The sequence below is a fragment of the Nycticebus coucang genome, chromosome 9, assembly GCF_027406575.1.
Source record: "Nycticebus coucang isolate mNycCou1 chromosome 9, mNycCou1.pri, whole genome shotgun sequence".
Lineage (NCBI taxonomy): Eukaryota > Metazoa > Chordata > Mammalia > Primates > Lorisidae > Nycticebus > Nycticebus coucang.
The window spans coordinates 89,909,246-89,926,265 of NC_069788.1; the positions used below are offsets into that span (position 1 = coordinate 89,909,246).

At 50.0% G+C, this 17,020-nt stretch overlaps 1 protein-coding gene across 2 annotated transcripts; it reads left to right on the forward strand.

Moving 5' to 3' along the window:
* The first annotated feature begins 3,396 nt into the window (after positions 1–3,396).
* On the forward strand, positions 3,397–13,398 carry SERPINA1 (serpin family A member 1). Of its 2 annotated transcripts, none has more exons than XM_053602672.1 (5): positions 3,397–3,546; positions 8,522–9,165; positions 10,597–10,867; positions 12,093–12,240; positions 13,104–13,398. In XM_053602672.1, the coding sequence occupies exons 2-5, from the start codon at positions 8,526–8,528 to the stop codon at positions 13,293–13,295; spliced, it is 1,251 nt and encodes a 416-aa protein (XP_053458647.1). In that variant the 5' UTR covers positions 3,397–3,546; positions 8,522–8,525; the 3' UTR covers positions 13,296–13,398. The 2 variants fall into 2 exon arrangements, with proteins under 2 accessions (XP_053458647.1, XP_053458648.1); XM_053602673.1 differs by lacking the exon at positions 3,397–3,546 and adding an exon at positions 5,453–5,495.
* Positions 13,399–17,020: the final 3,622 nt, after the last annotated feature.

Below are 17,020 nucleotides of genomic sequence, written 5' to 3' on the forward strand. Positions count from 1 at the left end.
CTATGTGAGAAAGGGACTCTTATCCCTATTTTACAGATGAGAAAACTGAGGCTCAGAGAAGTGACATGAAGCCCTCCCCCAAATCCATGTCAGCTTAGTTCGAGGCCCTCCACATCCTCTGCACGTCGCATGTGTTTGCAAAGACCTGGCCCTGCTCCTTTAGGAAGTAAAATGAGTGCAGCCCCTGGAAAGGGGATGGGTGGCCTCTTTTGGAATAAGTGGAAGCTTGAATCTGCGGAGGTATCCATGGGCAGAGTGCTGCTCCTGAGCCTGGAGTCAAATTCAGCAATCCTTCTCCCCACTTAGACCCTAGAGACCCATCTGAAAGGTTTTCCAGGACCAGGACACATCCCCATCTCATGCCAGGGGCTGCCTGAAGTGTTTAAATGTTGTCATCTGACCTCCACAATCCTGAGAGAAGTGACTATTTCTATATTCTCCCTATCTCCCAGATGAGGAAACTGAGGGGCAGAGAGGTTAAGTAGCTTGTCTGAGACCTACAGAGACAGAGTGGTGGAGTTAAGGCTTGACCCAGATGCTTAATTCTTGAGCCCGCACCTTAGTCACTAACCTACACTGTCCCTCAAAGAAGGGAGCCAGCTTCTGGAAGTAGGGAATTGCAAGTGAGGGTGTGTATGTGTGTGGATGGGTTGGGCAGTGCTCTCCTGGGCACCTGCCAGAAGGGTCAGCCCTTCTGCACCCTACTGTTGTCCTTCTGACCAGCCACTAGTCCTTAATCTACTTGGCCCAGGGCCCGTGGCATCCCCCACCCTCCCCTCTTCAGTGCTGCAGACCCCCAGCCTCAGGTCTCACACCTCTCTCCAGCCCACTCCTCAAGACTGTCATCTCTAGGCAGGACCCTGGAGAGAGGCAGGGTCTCCCCAGATGCCCTTTACTCACCACCAGCCCCCTGGATCTTCCCATGATGCATCTGTTCTGAGGAAATCAGCCCAGAAGCTAAAAGAGACAACTCTAGAAGTAACCAAGTGGTTAAGATTTTCCCCACTCTGGCCACCGAGTGTCCTCTACCCCTGGGACCCTATTTTTGTTCATTTTCCCAAATCATCCAGCCCTTCTTCCCAGTATAGATATCCAAAGCAGAGCAAAGGCTGAACCTGGAGCCCTTGACCCCAAACAGCAGGGCTCCCATTTTGAGCCCCCACTGATTCCACCTGTGCTTTCTTCATCCATCCTCCAAATGCCCCAGCTTCCCCCCTGTGACACATGACTTCCACATTCACACAGACCCTTCACAGCCACAGCACTCCCGAGGGGCATTTCAGAGGTATCTTAGTCCTCTTCTCTCTAGAGCTGGCTGGGAAAATCTGCCAGATAATGGGCCATACTCTGTGCCAAGAGAGCACCTGTCATTTCTAGTAATCCCCTGAGCAGTGTGACTGCTCCTCTTACGGAGGCTCAGAAAGCCGAGTGCCTCATCCTGGATCACACAGCCTGGACGCTGACAGGTAGAGCAGGGCTGCCTGGGCCTGGAAGGGCCGGTCTGGCATCCACCTGGCAATGGGCAAGGCCCCTTCCTGTCCCAGCTCCCCGCCCCTCCTTGACCGATTGTTGCTGCCACCCAGAGCCTCCTTCCTGGGCAGACCGGCAGCGACTCAGCAGAGGGGGTCGGGCTGCCGCAGGAGGCGTGGCTGCTGCCAGGAATTCCAGGTAGGGGGTCCAGCTGCCCGACCAGTACACAGGTCAACTGCCTGCACCTGCTGGAGGGACAGAGCTTGGGGGAAAGTGGGGATGATGAGGCTTTTGTCACTGCTGTGTGACAAATGGGAGGGGCAAGTGGGCTTAGAGAGAGAACATTGTATAGATGAGAAAAGAGAGGTCAAGAGAGGGTAAGAAATCTCAGAGGGTATGGAGAGCAGACTCACCTCGCCACAGTCCAGCCTAGTGCCTAGCCTAGAGACCCAAGCTGGGAGTGCGTATGGAGTCCTGGGGGAAGTATCCAGCCAGCTCAGGGGAAAGGCCAGAGATGGAGCTGAAAGGGGAACAGGCGAAAGGGAGAAGGGACTCCACACTCATTTCCTGCTTCCTGTAAGGAGAGGGGGCACTGAATGAGTAAATGCCTGGAGGAAAGCTCCCGAAATGCCAACCCCCAACCCCCAAGTGACTCAGGGAGACCCCCTGACATGGTGGACAGCAACATCATAAAGGGCATACTGTGCACACCCAGTGCCTGGCTCTGTGACTTCCTTGAACTGCCGCATTTCAACCACCCAGAAGCCCAACAAGGTATGTACTGTCAAGGTCCTCAGCTTAGAGATGGGGAGACTGAGGCATGGATGGGTTAAACAACTTGCCTGAAGTCTTCCAGCCGGCAAGTGGGTTCCCTGACCTGAATTTGTGTGCTACAGAATCTGTGAGTCCCTCACCTGGCTGAGCCCCATGGTGGAGCACAGCTGGGACTGACAAACGAGATAAGGGACAAAAACGTACAAATGCATTCATTCAGCAAAGATCTACCCGCCAAGCAGGATGGGGCTTGCACAGCGGATAATGCCACCTGATTTAGGTTTTTAAAAAGATGGCACTTGAGTGGTATCCTACTGGAGCTGTCCCTGCATCATCCTTCCCCTCAACCTCCAGCAGTCCCCAAAGGCTTATGACTGTCACAGTGCAGGGGCCACGTTCACAAGGAAATTCTTAGTGATATATGGATTACCCTGATCTTCTGGGAGTCAGAAACAGGCGAGAGGCTGACCAAAAATTGACCATTCTCCTACTCAAAGGAGCCCTGAGAGCAGGCTGAACAGAGGGCTTACAGACCCAGTCAAGAGCCTACTGTGTGCCAGAACTTCCCCCAGGATACTTTGTTTATACTGACAGCCATGCTTGGAGATGGAACTTCCAGCCACCTAGGGTGCAGGTGAAAACACCTGTCCTGGTTCAGAGAGGTGAAGCAGCTTGCCTTAGGTGGGTGGCACAGCTCCTGTTTAAAGATGTCCTCTTCAGCCCCTAGCCTGTCCCACGGCCAACTGTGCCATCCCAGCATGGCTGTGACTGCTTCAGTCATGCCCCACTTTCCCACTGGGGAAATCAAGAGGGGTTTTGTGTCTAAGGTTGGATGAGCAGCCTCTGCTCTGGGCCCCAGTTTCCTCATTTGTCAAACAGGCTCATAACCCACTCCGGACCCCCAGGACAATGAGCTTGCTACCTGCAGAGCAGCCACTGAGGCTTTCTCAGACAGAGTATGAGGCCAGCAAAGTGGTACTGGCCCAAGGACAGTCTGACTCATGACACCCCCACCTTGGACACAAGACACTAGTTTATGAGGCAGAAACAAAGACTCCCTTTGGTGTGAGGAGCAGAGGCTGTGTGTGGTCCAGAGTGTGGGGCTGTGTAGGCGGGTGGCTCAGGACCTGGCCAATGGACTTAGCTCCTGTTTGCTCCCTGATAACTGGGTGACCTTGGTTAATATTCACCAGTAGCTTCCCCCGTCACCCCTCTGTGTCCACTGCTTAAATACAGACAAGACCAAGGCTCTGTCTCCTCTGCCTTGGTCTCCACCAACAGCCCGCAGACAGGGAGTCAATCGTAAGTAAGCCTTTCACAGTAGAGGCTCCAGAGGGGCCCCCAGTCCCTGCACCACCCTGAGAGGATCTGGCCTGGGGCAGAGGAGGGTGTGGGGGGGGTCTTCCCCTGGGATGCTGGAAAGATGCAGGGGGCTGCATCATTATCGTACCGGCACCCCTGAAGGTTGTTTCCTGATTTCTGAGCCTTCCTGGTACCTCTTCAATACCTTCCAGTGAATCAGCCGGCCCTTGTAAGCAGAGGTGGACAAGGGTGTCTGGCTCCACAGTTCTGGTACTCCCGGATGGGCACGAGGGAAGATAGGTAACAGCAATGATAACAGCAGTGGATTCTTTCTGTCTGCTCTCTCCCGTGTCTACCCAGGGGTCTTCCTGTTAGTTGTGCCTTGTAAGCCTCGCACTTCCCTGCTGCCTGGGTGCATAGATTTCCCTCCTCCACAGATGAGGAAGTCAAGGCCCAGAGAGGAACAGTGAGAAATGCAGGCCCACATGCCCCATTCTCTCCGGCCATGCCCAGAAGCAGGACCACTGCAGGCCTCCCCCTGTATAGTGGACCCTTGGGCACTCCTGGTGCAGGTTAAGGGCAGGAAGGCCCTGTGAGGTACACCATCTGTGAGGTTCCAGCTGCCAAGCCACATCTAAGCCCAATGTGTACGTAAAGGCATCTAACGCTCACATCAATCCTCTGAGGTGGTTATTATGGTTATTCCCATTTTACAGATGAGGAGGTAAGGAAGAGTGAGGTTAATAACTTTCCTAGAATCACACACCATCCAAGAGTCAAACTCAGGCACCTGGTTCCAGACCCCTCAACCCTGACCCAGGCCCTGGGATCCTGACCCTGGAGCTGCCATATTTCTCTCAGGTCTCAGGCACCAGCTGGGAACAGGGAGCCTGGGCTGGCCTTGAGGACTCTCTGATGCTCGGGACCTTGGATAGCACTTAACCTCTCTGTCCTCTTGGGAAAAACTAGATAACCTTTGCCCTCATCCCACCCCCACCTGACCTTGATCTCTGGAGTGTTGCAAGAATATGAGTTTTTAAACTCTGTTTTTGGAGATGAGGGCTACAAAGATAACCAAGGCCAAGGTAGCCAGATTCCCATATAATACCTCCAAAAGTTCCACTTCTTGGCACTTTGCAAGTATTTAATTTGCACAATAGCTCTCTGAGGAAGTGCTTTATCATCTCCAAGAAACTGAGGTCCAGAAAGGTTAAGTAATTTTTCTAAGGTCACACAGCAAGTTGAACTCGACCAATCTGGCCTCAGAGCTTTTAATTTTAGCCACAAAGCAATGCCGCCCCTCTACACTTAGCCAGGCCACCTCTGAAGTTTTCAGTATCAAGTCTTCTGTCTCCAGCTTTGTACATAGAAAAAGATTAAGTGTCAGGTTCTGGAATCAAAGTGTCTAGAATTAAATCCTGGTTCTGTAAGCAACGGGCTCTGTGGTTTTCAGTAAGTTATTTATCCTCATTGGGTCTCAATTTTTCCATCTATAAAGTAGAGCTAAAAATTTCCACCCCATGAGGTAAGCTTTGAGGGTGGATTAGATGCGACAGTGCATATAAAACACCCAATGTTAAGTGTGAAGATGAAGGTGAGGAGCATGCCAATGTGTGCTTAACGTGCAGTAAGTCAGCTAACAGGCAATGAACAGATACTTGGAGAATTCAGTATAAAATTTGCCAAACTCAAAGGCTATTCATTGCTGAGCAAAATCGGTTCTAGGGAATGTAGCAGCTGGCTAGGAAGAAATCTGCTGTTCTCAGACATGAGCACAACCCATGTGCAGGTAGAGAGAGGGCTTCCACACTTGGGAGTGGGAAGGAGCCCACCCACCCATTATCTTGTTTATTTCTCATCTCTGTCTTTGAAAGGATTCTTTTCTCCATTGTACAGACAGGAAGCTGAGGCTCAAAGAGCTGAAGTCATTTGCCCAGGGCTACCTGCCAGTAAGTGCCTGGCCTGGTCACACCCAGGTTTATTTAGTGCCTATTTCAACACTGTCTTTGACCTTATGCCACATTCTCTTCCCTGGATCTGCATGTCTCCCTGGGTCATTGATTTTATGCTCTGAGTGGAAATGGTGTGACATTAGGTAGAGGTGTCTCACTTCTTTTTTCCCGGCCTCACAATGACTGCTCTCACTTCCCCAGGGACTCCAGAAATGTCACCCCGAGATCTTCATTTTTCTGGTTTAAAGCTTGGCTACTGTGACCACTTGCCATCCCTTTCCCATCTCTACTTGGCTTCTCCAGCACTAGCCTTTGGGAGTGTGGGCTGCTGCCTTTGATGGAAGGGCAAGAAGAGGTCTTGGTCCCTTAAGCTACAAGGAACAACAAATTGGGAGGCAAAATGAACCCAACAGGACACTTGGGACCAATATCACGGCCCAGTTCTGACATGCATAGAGTCTGAGACCCAAGGGCATGAGTGTGTCAGTTTGCGATTTGAGTTGTGAGAAAACCAAGGCATGTTTCAACTTTGTCACTGACTCGCTGTGTGGCCTTGGCAGGGCCCTGACCCTCGGATCTTCCCCAGAGTAGGTGATGTGACACGTGGGAAGATGGATGGGGGTGGGGAAATGTGCTCATCCTAGCTGTCTCCCCTTACCACCCCTTTCTGCACCAGCTTTGCCACCTCCTTAGAGCCCAGCAGCCCCCAAGTAGGAGGGCACCTCACCCCACCCCGCCTCATGGGAATCTCAGTCTGTTTTGCTTCACCAAAAGAGATACCCTTCTAATTAAGAATCACATGTTAGTGTGCAGACAACTTCTGTTAGATTGGCTCCCCACCCCATTCTGTACAGTGTCGGGGAGGGGGAGACCCCAGGACCAGAGGATGCTTGCTCAAGGCTAGGGCTAGAAGCCACAACCTCTGGTCCTGTGGCCACTCTGCATACTGTCCCCACCCTCTGGAGGTCAAACTGCCTCTTGATCACTGCACCCTGCAAAGATGGGGAATTTCCATAAACCATGAAGGACTGTACCAAAATCAGCTAGGAAGTAAAAGAGAAATCTGAGGGAGATGGAAACATACAGAACTAATTTTAGCACGATCTTCAGCTCTACCTACACTGGCTGGTTTGAGAAAAATACAAACATGCATTATGTAATGTGTAGTCTGTTTTATTTGGTTTATTTGAAGGCATGAAGACCAGAAAAAAAGGTGGCAGAGAGAAAACAGTTTTGTGCTTCACTTTGTTGCTTTATTGGAAAAAACAACTTTTTTTTTTTTTTTCTCACTATGTCACCCTGGGTAGAGTGCTATGACGTCACAGCTCACAGCAACCTCCAACTCTTGGGCTTAAGTGATTCTCTTGCCTCTGCCTCCCAAGTAGCTGGGACTATAGGCGCCTGCCACAATGCCTGGCTATTTTTTTTTTGTTGCAATTGTTTAGCTGGCACAGGCCGGGTTCAAACCCGCCACCCTCAGTGTATGTGGCTGGCACCATAACCACTCTGCTACAGGCGCCGAGCTGGAAAAACAACTTTCAAAAGTCCAAAGTGGTAGATAAAACTCAACATTTCTTATTTCCAAGTTTTTCCCCTTATGTTTTCCTATCCCCAATTCATGGACACCTTTCTCTTTGTATTTTATTAAGATGATGATTTATGTAACTCTTGGCGGACAGGCCAAGACCTTAGTTTCCCCACCTCTGTGGACAGCAGGGCGTGCTGAGGGGCAGGTCAGGCTCTGTGCTGCCCTGGACAGCCTGGACTTTGACCACCTTGCAGCAGAGCCGGCTCTCGCTGGTTCAGCTCCAGTCCTCGCCACTTGCTGTCATTGTCTCAGCCCAGCTGTGAAACATACCTTCCTCCCCAGCCTCTTACTTGACTTGACTTTGCAATATGTGCCAGCCTCTCCTTCAAAAAAGTTGCTCTTTCAGATGACTTTGCTGGAAGCTTCTGTGTTTAGGCTTACTTCATTGAATTCTCCCACAAACCTCACTTTATATATGAGGCAAATGGAGACCAGAGAGATTAATGACTTGTCTTAGCTCACACAGCTGGACAGAATAACAGAGCCTGGATTAGAATTGAGGTCCGCCTGAAGCTAAAAGAGGTGCTTTTTCACCACCCCCCCCATCCCTGCTTTAAAGGAAAGAGGAGCCCCTCTCAAACCCCCAAAGTGAGAGCCCAGACTAGGAGATGGTTGGTGACCAGTGTGGCAGGTGAGCTGACTATGAGACCATCAGTCCATTCTTGTGGCTGGGACCACAAAGTCTTGTGGGGACAGCCCACTCTCTCAGGAAAAACACTAGGGTCTAAGGATCCTTGTGGGTCTGAGTGGGTGAAGCCCCCTCAGCAGGCCTTATTGCAGCCCCACCATGTCCTAGCTGGGCGCCACTGTGAAAGATGCTTTCCCCTTTGCCCTGCTGTCCCCCTGGCTTTTAAACAATGAGATTGGGTGGAATGATTCCAAGGGCTTCCAGCTAGACAGTGATTCTTCATTCTGATCCAGACTGATTCCTGGATAATCGTTAGCAGGTCTATTACTCTTCCTGTGCCTCAGTTTCTTCTTTTGCAAAACAGTGGCTGTTCCACTTGCACCTCAGGGTCATTGCAGATGTAAGTAGAGCTGCCCAGAGCATGGACCTAGGATCTAGACATGTGATTCTAGTTCTGCTACTTGACTTGCTTTGTGACGTTGGACAGCTGCCTTAACCACTCTGGGCTTTGGTCTCCTGGTTTGTAAATGGAGAACAGGAATATTACTACCTCCAAGGATTGTTAGAAGAATGAAACGAGCTAATACATGTGAGTGCTTAGGACAGTGCTTGGCATATAGTGAGCACCATTGACATTTTTGCTAACTTTCTGGTTCTTTCAGTGGTGATGGTATAGACAGTGCTTGGCACAGGCTGGGCACCTAATAGAAATAAACTGTGGCTGCTTTTACATGGTGTTAATCCCTAGTCATTGGGAGTCATCATATGTCCTGACTTGGATCCTGGTGTCCCTTTTCTGTCTTGCAGAACGATGACATCTTCTGTCTCATGGGGCCTCCTCCTGCTGGCAGGTCTGTGCCTCTGGGCTCCCAGCTTCCTAGCTGAGGATCCCCAGGGGGACACTGCCCAGGATACATCCCAGCATGATCATAACTACCCAGCCTGCCACAAGATTGCTCCCAACCTGGCGGAGTTCGCATTGAGCCTATACCGCCATTTGGCCCATCAGTCCAACACCACCAACATCTTCTTCTCCCCAATGAGTATTGCTATAGCCTTTGCCATGCTCTCCCTGGGAGCCAAGGCTGACACTCACACCCAGATCCTGGAGGGCCTGCATTTCAACCTCACAGCGACACAAGTGGATGAGATCCATGAAGGCTTCCAGGAACTCCTCCATACCCTCAACCAGCCAGACAACCAGCTCCAGCTGACCACCGGCAATGGTCTATTCATCAACCAGAATCTGAAGCTAGTGGCAAAGTTTTTGGAGGATGTCAAAAAGCTGTACCACTCAGAAGCCTTTTCAGTCAATTTCGAGGACACTGAAGAGGCCAAGAAACAGATCAACAATTACGTGGAGAAGGGAACCCAAGGAAAAATTGTGGATTTAGTCGAAGACCTTGACAAAGACACAGCTTTGGCCATGGTGAATTACATTTTCTTTAAAGGTAAGGTTGCATAAAGGTAAGGTTGCACAAAGCAATCTTGTGAGCTGGTTCCCATGGAAACACTCCAAAATAATTCTCAATCAATTCATAAACTTCCTTTGGCAATGCGTTTCGGGCTATGGCAATGCATTGCAGTATGGGTTCTTCAGTTTTCTACACACCAAACATGAAAATATTTTTCATCATTGAATGAGTTTGGGGAATAGTGAATTAGATAGTCAAAATTATTGGTCTCTGTAGAAGTTTTCAGAGCCTTTAGTGTCTTTACGTTTATTATAAATGTAGAAATGCAGAATATGTAATACTACCCAAACTATAGAGTCAGAAGAACAAATCATAGCACACAGCATAAACGAAATAGGCTTATGGAACATACTTTGGACAATTCAAGAATCTTGAAAGGAGTGTCTTCTTTGCAGTCTGAAACACCTAGGTTCAAATCCTAACTCTGCCACTTTGTGGCTTTTCAGAAGAGACAAGCCATTTTACCTCTTCCAGGTACTATTTTCCTATCTTATCATGGGCAAAATAATACCTAGCTTTCAGGCTTTTGTAACATTAAATGAGTTACAAAGAACATAGGAATGTGTGTGGCACAGAGTAGATGATCAGCCATCTTGTATCTCAGCGGGGTTAAAACGTCAGAATGCTTTGGGTCCCCAGGGCATCCTAAGGCAACTTCCACTATCCCATGGAAATAGCATAGAGGTCACCTGTGGGAGTCAAGGCCAGGGGCTGCTCTCTGTACTTCATAGCTCCTGTGCTCATCAGACAGAGTAGGGCAGTAGGGAGTGCCCCGGCTGGATTCAGCATAGGTCCAGCTCAGCTGTGGCCTTAGGGCAGGCCCCGTGCCCTCTTCTGCCCTGGTCTTCTCCTGTCCTGTGAGAAAGCTGGGGTTAGGGGTCTCTGAGCCACCTGCCCCCTCTGACTCAATGGTGAGGTTCTCTTGGCACAGCAAAAGGAAGGCTTCCCAGGCATGTGCGCTTCGTATGTCAGTCCAAGAAACACTCCCAGGCATAGGAACCAGAATGTTTGCCCTGAATGACAACTGAAGTGCCAATTAACCAGGAGCAGGGAGCTCCAGACTGGTGGTACCGCATATGACCACAGCCCCAAATTTTAACTTATAACCCACAAGCCACTCTCAAATAAACATATAATTCTAACAAATATGCTTAGTAGGTACAGCCAGGATGGCATCTCTTAGCGTCTGTGAAATAGAAATTCTGACTCTTCCTCTAGTCTGGAATTATCTTCACAAAATCCTTTTTAGTAGCCTGGACCATTGGTTTCAGCCTCTTTCTCAGATGAAGATGAAGAAGCTGATGCTCGGGTAGATATCTCACGAGGGTGCTCGGGACCCCTTTACCCTGCCATACTTATCAGACTTTACCCCATCCCTGGCTGACGTTCATCCTCCCCACTCTCCAGGCAAATGGGAGAAACCCTTTGAAGCTGAGCACACCGCAGAAGAGGACTTCCATGTGGATGAGACGACGACGGTGAAGGTGCCCATGATGAATCGCCTGGGCATGTTTAACACCCACTACTGTGAGACGCTCTCCAGCTGGGTGCTAATGATGGACTATGTGGGCAATGCCACTGCCATCTTCTTCTTGCCCGATGAGGGGAAATTACAGCACCTGGAGGACAAACTCACCAAGGAAGTTGTGACCAAGTTCCTGGAAAACAGACAAACAAGGTGATTCCCCAGCTGGGGCTGGCCCAGTTCATGTCCAGACATCTGAACCACATCAGCACTGAGGGACATCAGGATCATCCAGAGGGCTGGGGAGGGTGGGCCACATCCCTTGGTGACTGCTGCTGTACATAATCTTGTTCTTCCACACAGGAGCCACCCTGAGTTCAGAGAGCACCACCAGACTCCGTGAGAGGGATAGTACCTAGACACTGCACTTTCCCACTACCCAGTGCCCAGGGCAGGGATAGCAAAGCCAAGGCATGTTCTTGCAGAACCAGGAATTAAAAGTTAGGCCTCCTAGTAGAGGCAGCAGTGGAGTGTGGAGTTCAGGATAAAATGTCCCTGGGTGGACAGAGGAAGAGCTTGCGTGGACAAGGCCCAGGAAAACAAGGGCTAGACAGGGACATGTTTGCAGAATACTCCAGTTTCTCTGTCACTTCTATCAGTGTGGTTGGGTTGGGTGCCTAATAGTAAATAATACTGAGCACGCACCACCAATTAGTGTATGCTTGTGCATTCGTAAATATCCCCATGCCCTCCTGACCCAGTTTATTATGTACATGCTAAAACAAATATGAAAATACAAATAGTATCTGGTCAATAATACAAATAGTTTGAATGCCTCTGCTCCCTGCCAGCACCCTCCTGAGATCCCTGCCCCAGGGATTGAGAAGAAAGAAAGAGGCAGGGAAATCAGAACTGCTCACAGAAAGACCCTGTGCAGTCTGCTGGCTCATGTCAGAAACTTCTTGGGTTGACGCTTTTCCCCCAAGGAACACAACAGCTGAGCATTCATCCTGGTGTAGTCACTCTTTTCTCATTCACTGAATGAATGTCCCTCTGCACCTGCGCTGGTGACCCACATTCCCCTGGGTATCAGGCCTTGGGGATACTCCAGGCTTGGTGTCAGGGTGACCAAAGTCTACAGAGCAGGATGAGATCTGCTTCAAGGACGTACAGGATCTTCCTGGGGGGCTTCTCAGAGGAGGTGGCATTGCAGAAGCTGTCAGGACAAGATGATCCCTTTGATGTTCATGTTCTCTGACCTCATGTGTAGAGGAACTAAAACTAGAACAAACCAAGGACAACTTCCCGGCTTGGAGTCAGGGGAGGAAGAGGACCCAGTACAAAGTGGGAGAAACAGAAAAGAAAACACTTTACAATGTGGTGGGTCCCAGAACAAGAGAAATGCTGTGAAACTCTTCCATTTTCTTTTGTTTGATAGGTCTGCCAATGTACATTTCCCCAAACTGTCCATTTCTGGAACCTGTGATTTGAAGAAAGTACTGAGTGAACTGGGCATGACAAAGGTCTTCAGCAATGGGGCTGACCTCTCAGGGGTCACTGAGGAGGTACCCCTGAAGCTCTCCAAGGTGAGGTCACCCTGATGATGGTGTTGTCCCCTGGTGTCTATAGTGCATAAGAGGGTGGAGGGGGGTTGGGCATAGTTCTGTCACGAGGAAAGGGCCCAGGGCCACAAATACTGACGTAGGCTGAGCTGAGCATGCCCCGATTCACTGCTATGGGGTGGGTCAGGTGGCTGAACTGAGCATGTGGCCTCCTGTGTTGCTGTCATTTTAGAGACTTCCCTGGAGGTCATGTCTCTGACCCTTGGTCTCATCTTTGCCCAGGACTTTCTAAACTTTGGGCTTCAATATACTCATTTACACAGAAACAGATTCAGGGATTTCAAAGGACTTTCTAGACTTTTCCATCTGTGAGAATTAGACTTCCTGGTAAATTGTCAATTTGGAGTTGATGAATAATTTCAGCTAAAGATGCCACTCATTCGGGCAAATAAGAGGGAGCCAAAGAACAGGTGCAGTTCCATTTGGGACTGCATATGATGCGCCTGCTTATAGGGTAAGCTCTGTGAAGGTCACTATCAAGTTCTGTCCATAAGGACCTAAATTAGTATACCAGAGATGAGAGACCTGCGGAGGGAGATAGTGAGAGCAAGAAGATCTATCTTCCCCCCTTCTGAGTTTTGTTGTATCCCAAGGAGAGTAAGGTTTATAGGTCAGGGAGGAAGAGGGAAGGGGAGCTGGAGCCTCGAGGGAGAGAGAAGGGCCTTGTGTGACCAGGAGGGGAGGGTATAGACAGGGCAGGGGTGTCCAGGTGGAGAAAGGCCCAAGTAAGCCCTCCTAGGACAATGCTCCCCACAGGGTTCTTGCTGCCAGGCTTGGGATTGGGCACGGCACAGCCTCAGAACCACCTCTGCTTCTCTCCCCTCCAGGCTGTACATAAGGCTGTACTGACCCTCGACGAGAAAGGGACAGAAGCCGCCGGGGCCACACTTATGGAAGCCATACCTATGTCCATTCCCCCTGATGTCAGTTTTAACAGGCCCTTTCTCTTCCTGATTTATTACGAAATCACCAAGAGTCCTCTCTTTGTGGGAAAAGTAGTAGATCCCACCCAAAAATAACTGCATCTCTGGCTTCAGCCTCTCCCCCCCCAGGCCAGGCCAGACCCCTGCCTCAATGACATTAAAGAAGGGCTGAGCTGGCCGACCTGAGTGTGACTGAAAACCCCCCTGTTGTCTGAGTCTTCCTTGTACACTGAGGCTGCATGTGGGACCCAGATCACAGCACCCTCCCTCGAGTCTGCTGTCATGGAGCACCTGGGCTGGGCAGGCACATGCTGGGCACAGAGGAAGGTGGCTGGACTCAACCTTGCAGGTTCAGCGCCCTTGTGCTTGTGGAAGAGCTCCAGAATGTCCTGCCATGTCTGGGAACCCCAAGGAGGGCCTTGCCCAGGTCAGACACCAGCCTGCAGCCCCAGGATCAGGCAGTGTCTTCACATCCTCCTCTGACCCTCCCTCCCCATTGTTCACTGCCCACACCCAGAGCCCCTCAGGTTGTCAGGCCTGTTGGCGCCAACCCCTAGGCTATCCCCTGGGGCTCCCAGAGCTTGTGGGCTCGCATCCTGGCAGTGAGCTGCAGCATCTTCAGCAACAGAAGGAAGAGATCAGGTCCCCTTCTTGTTCCATTTGACCAGGCTTGGGCCCTACATCTCCCATGGTATTCCCTGAAAGCAGCTGAGGTAGATTTTTTCTAGGCCCTTTCTCCACGGGGCTGTACCAGGACACCCATCTCCATCCTTTGTGTTTCATTGCTGCCCCAGAAATCTTGAAGCATTTCCTTTTAAAAGCAGTCTCTTCTCCCAAGGTCAAGAGGAAGATCTCTGGATTTTAGTTTCTATCTGCTCCTCACACTCCATTTGGCCCAACAAATCACTTACTCTGCATTCTCTTCTCCTTCCTAATTATATGGCCATGGCCCTGCCGATGGCTCTGAAAGATCATTAACAGGATTATTCAGCACCTATAGACCCTCATGCCCACCCCACAATCCTCTCCTGGCACCATGTACAGCCTGGCTTCTCCCCATTGCTTTCAGAGGTCAACCGCAGTGCTGGTGGTATGGCAGGACGTTGTTTCCCATCCTCCAAAGCCCTGCAGATGGCTGCAGCAACCAGGGAGACCCCTGGGCCTCCAGCTGAAGGCATATGCTCCCCCACCCCATCTCTACTAGAAATAGTCTTGTCTTATGGAACGCACTGCCCATTCCACGCCAATCTAGAAATCACCATCTAACCACACACTGGGTGTCCGGTACCTGAAGCACTGGGTTGAGTCATATGAAATTGTTATTATCATAGTTCAAAATGGTGACGTGACTCAGTCTTGTCAATGGGTACCAGCTGTGTTCCACGTAAGTGTTGTGTTCTCTGGAGGTGACTCACTTAGACGTCTTCACCCTCCACACATGCATTATGGTACCATCAGCCTCGAGCACAGAGAATGATGCCCTTCTAGGCCCTTTCTCCACGGGGCTGTACCAGGACACCCATCTCCATCCTTTGTGTTTCAAGGGTACCAGCTGTGTTCCCTTGAGGGTCTGAAGATGTGGACTCAGGTTCAGATTGTGCCACCTCCTAGCTATGTGACCATACTGAAGTCTTCAAACCTCTCTGAGGTTTCCTCATCATTTATACTAAAAGCTACCTTTGAGTTGGCATGAGGCTCAAATCAGATGAGACAACTTTTATAGCTTCTGAGCAGAGGAGTATAAGAGATTGCATTTCTGCATCTCTGAGCTCCTTCTATGAATCAGACACCCCAGGAAATGTTTTCCCAGCATTTTCTCATTTAATCATCATAGCAGCACCTTGATGCTCTGAGTAGATCTGCTGTGATCCTATATGTCAAATTCACAGGTGAGGATACTGAGGCTCAGAGAAGCTACTGGTCTGCCACCATGTCTAGCTAGTAAATGGAAGACCCAGCTTCATGGGCTCTATTTTTCCTTCACACTGCACCATCTCACTCCAATGCTCCCCTTCAAGGCCCACACTGGATTTATGCAGAGCTAATTCCTCCTTAGACCATAAGGATCGCTGGTGGCCTCCTGCTCATGAGAACTATACCTTGTACCCAATGTGGGAGCAGCCACTCTGTTGAAGCTCATTTCACCCGATGCTCAAACAACTCATATCCCTAAGCAAAAACCTGTGTGACTCCACATATTTCTCAACATTGGCATTCTGCAGTTGAGGAGGGGCTGAACCAAAGGCAGACTGGACTCCCTCAGAGTGCAGGGGCGGGAAAGAGGTTGAGGGCTCACCTTGGACATTATCATTGTACTTTGAAGAGTTATGTATCCCAAATGAGTCAGGAGTCTGGCTGGGAGAGACCGAATTCAAACCAGCTTCCAGTCCCAGAGCAGACTTCACTGGCACCTGTGGGAACCAAAGGGCTCCGGGTAGACAGACCATCAGGACAACCTTGCCAGAGGAGGATAAATGCATGACACAAGTCAGGGGCAGGACATCCAAACGTTCTCACCTTGCCTTATTCTCTAGAGCTTTTACAAATTTATTAATTGTTTGATCTGATCCTCAAAACATGTCTTAAAGGACATAGGCTGGGAATCATTAACCCACTGTACAGACAGGAAAATTGAGGCCAAACAGGTTAAGTGGCCTGTCACTCTTGGGCCTGGCTGCCCTCAACTGCAAATACTTCTCCAGTGCATATGGAATCATAGTTAACAACCCTGGCTTCTTGCCCACCTGCTCTGCCCAAGCTCCAGGTGAAGGCAGAGCTGCCAGGACTTCTGGGGTGTTCTGAGTCAATTTCCTTCTGAAAGGTAGGACCCCCACTCCGCTCTGAAACAGATGAGAGGGAAACACAGAAAGCAGGATGCTAGCTCGGCCAGGGACCTCAGAGTTACAACCTTTCGCCTCACCTATCAGTTTGCATGGGAAAGAACAAACAAATTAGACTTTAAGCCTAAATAAATGAAACTTTGACTTGCAGTGCCAGCTCTGCCCAACAGGTGGCCCCTGGGAAAGTGAGGACCATAGACATGGTGTCCTGCTGGGTCCTGCTGATGTCAGCTGAGTTAGAAATGGGTGACATAGATTGTATACTGACGTGCCTCCGAGGGACCTACTCAATCCTCTCTACAAACCTGAGGGTGAACTTTTGTTCACACAACAAGCAAGCATTCTGGAAGAATGCAGTAACCTCCAGGTCCTGTGCTCAGGTGATCCTCCCGCCTCAGCCTCCTGAGTGGCTGGGACTACTAGCATGAGGCATCATGTCTGGCTAACATTTTAAAAAACTTTTTGTAGAGACAGGGGTCTCACTTTGTTGTCCAGGCTGGCCTCAAACTCCTGGCCTCAAGTGATCCTTCTACCTCAATCTCCCAAAGTGCTGGGATTACAGGCGTATGCTACAGTACAGTGACCAGCCTTCTGGGTCAGTTCTAAAAGGACAATGTAATGATCCTGGGTGGAGAGAAAGGCATTCTCACTGGGGCTAACTCCTTCCCAGCAGGGACACAGGCAGCAGCCCAGCATGGCAGGAGACTTGACAGTTTCACAGGGGACAGACCAGGAGAGAGCAGGCTGTGTGAGCTTGCAGAGGTCCCACAGCTTCTTTATGCTGCAGTTTCCTCATTTGCAAAATGTGAATAAAAGAAGCGGTCTCAATGAAATGGCTTATTTCTCTAAAGTTCTTTGCCCTGTCATGCCAACCAGAAATCTTCTTCCATCCTAGGTGTTGGGTCAAAGAGAAGCCTGGCTTTGATGTCACATTGTGGAAGGTTATGAAGCTGTCTAACTCAGGGGTCAGTTTTTGGAAGC

Excerpts from the sequence above, each read along its gene's own strand:
- SERPINA1 (XM_053602672.1), top strand. The coding sequence starts at position 8,526 with ATGACATCTTCTGTCTCATGGGGCCTCCTCCTGCTGGCAGGTCTGTGC. Across the intron at positions 9,166-10,596 it reads GAATTACATTTTCTTTAAAG|GCAAATGGGAGAAACCCTTT; the intron begins GTAAGGTTGCAT and ends CCCACTCTCCAG. Across the intron at positions 12,241-13,103 it reads TACCCCTGAAGCTCTCCAAG|GCTGTACATAAGGCTGTACT; the intron begins GTGAGGTCACCC and ends TCTCCCCTCCAG.